General features: G+C 42.2%; 1 protein-coding gene across 1 annotated transcript; it reads left to right on the forward strand.

Moving 5' to 3' along the window:
* Positions 1-365: 365 nt before the first annotated feature.
* kcna2b (potassium voltage-gated channel, shaker-related subfamily, member 2b) lies at positions 366-3,812 on the forward strand. The gene is made up of 2 exons (XM_052106432.1): positions 366-507; positions 2,189-3,812. The coding sequence occupies exon 2, from the start codon at positions 2,331-2,333 to the stop codon at positions 3,810-3,812; it is 1,482 nt and encodes a 493-aa protein (XP_051962392.1). The 5' UTR covers positions 366-507; positions 2,189-2,330.
* Positions 3,813-4,520: the final 708 nt, after the last annotated feature.

Consider the following 4,520-nt stretch of genomic DNA (forward strand, 5'->3'; position numbering starts at 1 on the left):
GTAAATCTCTTGAAATGTGAGCATGTTTGAGGCGACGCCCAACGTAAACAGCTGCCGTGTTTCTTTGCAGATCTCTGAAGTGAGTCGAGACATCACTCCCGCTGTTGCAGAACACGTCACATCTTATGAGGACACAGGGGCGTCATATTTTGCTGACCTTAGCATATTTGGACCGTTGCAATGGGATGCTCTTTGAAAATGACACCTTAAGCGAGTCCCCTTGGCTTTACCTCCGCTCATCTCAGGCTTACAGTTATCCGCTCATCCTGAAGGCTGCGATACGGGTGGATATATTCGAGTCCAGCGCAGCAGTTGTGGCGCAGCGGGCGGGTGGAAGACCAGGAACATTGCAGTACCTGTAATGACTGACTTCTTAAAGAGACCACTGCACTGACTCTCGGAGCAAAGCATTTTATTAGTTCTGCTGGTGTCATGCAAACAAGCCGACTGGCACAATCATTTTGCAAATGATTTCTCTTGAGCTTTGGGGAGGGTTAGTTCTTGCAGGTAAGCTTGTGTAACCTACTGTTTGCTTTGCTGCCTTTATACTCACTGGAGGTACATTTTTTGCTAAGGAACTCAAGTTAGCTGACTTATTGAAAACATTAAGTTGTTGATTATTTGAATGACACCCTGAAGCAATACAAACGTTTTCTATTAGATAGTTTACAAGAAGCTGCACTGATTAAGATATTTGATGTAGATTTACACATTGTTAATATGATAGGGTGTAGCTGATTTATGTTCTTCAAATGTACAGAGCATGGGGTCCAAAAGTCCACTTGTGGAAATGCTTCCATTTGCATTTTTCTAATTTAATAATAATTTAGCTGGAAAGTTGAATTGAAAATGTACATCAGAATTCCTTGTATTTGGTTTGTCGTTACAATGACTCAGGCTGGCATGAACTTCACAAGTATGTGCAAAACCTAACAATCCATGTTAACCAAGCATTTTGTACAAAGGAGCTACCAGTTGTTTACATTAACCTAAAAAAAATACTTAATGTGATAATGTCTAAACTAACTGGGTTTATTCGAGTCAAAAATATGATTTAACATCACCGAATCAACCCGAATGCATTAGGTTACACCAACAAAACCAATTACTTTAAGGGTTAGTTCAGGTAGAAATAGCTTAGGTATAGGTAACAACTTTGAGTTGCCACTTTATACACCATAGAGACTTTGGCTGTGGCTGTGACTCAGGTGGTAGAGCGGGATGTCCACTAATCACAGGGTTGGTGGTTTGATTCCCGGCCCACACGACTCCACATGCCAAAGTGTCCTTGTGCAAGACACTGAACCCCAAGTTGCTCCCAATGGCAGGCTAGCGCCTTGCATGTGTGTGAATGGGTGAATGCGACGCAGTGTAAAGCGCTTTGAACACAGCTAATGTTAAAAAGGTGCTATATATGTCCAGACCATTTACTTAGAAGTTGTGCAGAATCTTAAATATTCATTTTATGTTGTTGGATTTTTTTTTTTTTTTTTTTTTCAATCCTAAAACTTTTGGTTTATCTCTAGGTTTAAATTCGATTTTCAATCCACCAGATTTTCAAAATGGTCTCAGACTTTTGGACCCCACTGCACAGGCAAGCCTTAAATACCCATTGATGGAGCAGAAAAAAGTAGAACAATATTGTATTGCTTCAGCCTTTCTGTTTCAAGCAGCCTTGCTGTCTTGGTGCAAATGCATTTGGGTAGGTTTTGGAATATTCAATTATGATTTAAGTGCACTCTGGCTTTTATTAGATTTACAGTGCATAATTGAATCCTAAGAGGAATGATACAGTCTTGCCATAGCAAGTATTGATCTACTTGGCAGATAAAAGCAAATACAATATGTAAAGTGGTCATGCTGACTTCTTCATGTGATTGATAGATGTTTTTAGATGCCCTGGTTTTTCACCACCAGCAGTGCTTATTTTCTTTGCACAGTGGTTTCATATCTGCTCACTGTAGTTTCAACAGATTTGATGGTGTTTGAGTAAGTTGCTACATTAGTTCAAAAACTAAATTAGTATGTTCTGCATTGTCTTGGAAATATAATGGAATCCAAATAATCCCACTGGCACTTCACAGTAGGATAGAATACATGCGTAATAAGTAAGCACGGTGGATTCCAGCAGCATGCATGTTTAAAAGAATCCTTGCTTTCCCTAAGTACTTTTTTCTGTTTATTTCAGGGTTTCCTGGATTCTAATGCACATGAGAGGTGTCAACGGGTGAGAAGAGGCCTCTATTTTTCCTGTTTCTTTCCCACAAACTTTTTTAGAGGCAACAGAATTGAATCCTGACCACAAATTACAGGTTGCATTAATTCACAGTATGACTGTTGTCACAGGCGACCCAGTTGATGAAGCTGCAGCTCTCCCGGGTCAGCCACAGGACACGTATGACCCAGAACCAGACCATGAGTGCTGCGAAAGGGTGGTTATTAACATCTCTGGCCTACGTTTTGAGACACAGCTCAAAACTCTATCTCAGTTCCCAGACACATTGCTTGGGGACCCCAAAAAGAGAATGCGCTACTTTGACCCTCTGAGGAATGAGTACTTTTTTGATAGAAATCGCCCAAGTTTTGATGCCATTCTCTACTACTACCAATCAGGCGGCAGGTTGCGAAGGCCTGTCAATGTGACTTTGGATATTTTTTCAGAGGAGATACGCTTTTATGAGCTTGGGGAGGAAGCCATTGAAATGTTCAGGGAGGATGAGGGATTTATTAAGGAGGAGGAGAAACTTCTGCCCGAAAATGAGTTTCAGAGGCAGGTATGGCTGCTCTTTGAATACCCTGAAAGTTCAGGGCCTGCCAGAATTATCGCCATAATTTCAGTCATGGTCATTCTCATATCTATAGTCAGTTTTTGCTTGGAGACGCTTCCAATTTTTCGCAATGAGGAAACGGAGATGCAAAAAGCAACCAACTCCAACTCAACAATTAACTCCACCTCCACCTACTTCACTGATCCTTTCTTCATCCTGGAAACCCTTTGCATCATATGGTTCTCCTTTGAGTTCCTGGTGCGGTTCTTTGCATGTCCCAGTAAAGCAGGCTTCTTTGTCAATATAATGAACATCATTGACATTGTGGCTATAATACCTTACTTCATCACCTTGGGCACAGAGCTGGCAGAGAAGCCAGAAGATGGTCAACAGGGGCAGCAAGCTATGTCACTTGCCATTTTGAGGGTCATCAGATTAGTACGAGTCTTCAGGATCTTCAAACTTTCTCGACACTCGAAAGGGCTCCAGATCCTCGGCCAAACGCTCAAGGCCAGTATGAGGGAGCTGGGTCTGCTTATCTTCTTTCTCTTCATCGGTGTCATCCTCTTCTCTAGTGCTGTCTTCTTTGCAGAAGCAGACGAAGCAGACTCACAGTTTGTAAGCATCCCTGATGCCTTCTGGTGGGCAGTGGTCTCAATGACAACAGTAGGCTATGGTGATATGGTTCCAACTACCATCGGTGGCAAAATTGTAGGATCCCTGTGTGCTATCGCTGGTGTGCTGACCATTGCATTGCCGGTGCCTGTCATAGTCTCAAACTTCAACTACTTCTACCATAGGGAGACAGAGGGTGAGGAGCAGGCCCAGTACCTTAATGTGACCAGTGTCCCTAAGATAGATTCATCAGAAGACCTAAAAAAGAGTCGTAGTGGTTCAACCATGAGCAAGTCTGACTACATGGAAATTCAAGAGGCTGTTAACAACAGTAACGAGGACTTTCGAGAAGAGAACATCAAGACTGGCAACTGCACCCTAACCAACACTAAATATGTTAACATCACCAAAATGCTTACAGATGTTTAACTGTTTTGAAACACCTTGACTAAAAAGGTGACATGAAGAGCTTTAAGAAGTGGATTCAACACCCTTGTTTCGAAGGCTTTACATGCCAAATGCAAGAGTTTTGAAAGAGGAGAACTGAAAAAGTCTGTTTGAACAAAGGATTAATGAAGAAGACCTGTCTATCGTCCCATCTTCATCCCTCTCGTGTCTCTCCCAGTTCTGGAAACCTTGATTTGGTGGGAGGCAATGTTCTGCATCCTTGTGTTCAGTGTCTGCATGGAGTTACGTTAAATGTCTTACCTATGTGACTGTTCCAGTAGTCGTTCTGCTTGCGACAGTAGCCAAATCGTAGTCTAACCAGTAGAAACCTGTACAAGCGTAGCGTAGAGGGACCAATTCATGACGCCCGTCCCAACCCATTCACTGCCAACCTGAGGACCCTTTTGAGTCCCTTCTGAGACAAGAGGTTATTTGTACCTGGGAATTCCAATAATTGTGTCACTCCAAATGTATTTGTGGCATAAATAACATAAAGGAGATAACATATTTTTGAAGAATCACCATCAAAGGATGTATTTCTCTTTACACAAATGCTGCCTGTCCTGCCAGCCACAATGGCGTACTTTGTGTGGTACCTAAATAATGTTACATTCCATCTTGTGATGGAGAAATACATACCTGACCAATCTGCGAGGCTTGGAAGGCCAGTTCCAGACCTCCCTTTCTATC

The sequence above is a fragment of the Xyrauchen texanus genome, chromosome 35 (assembly GCF_025860055.1).
Source record: "Xyrauchen texanus isolate HMW12.3.18 chromosome 35, RBS_HiC_50CHRs, whole genome shotgun sequence".
Classification (NCBI taxonomy): Eukaryota; Metazoa; Chordata; class Actinopteri; order Cypriniformes; family Catostomidae; genus Xyrauchen; species Xyrauchen texanus.

What these genes read in the sequence shown, in the direction of transcription:
- kcna2b (XM_052106432.1), top strand. Translation starts at nt 2,331, where the DNA reads ATGACTGTTGTCACAGGCGACCCAGTTGATGAAGCTGCAGCTCTCCCG.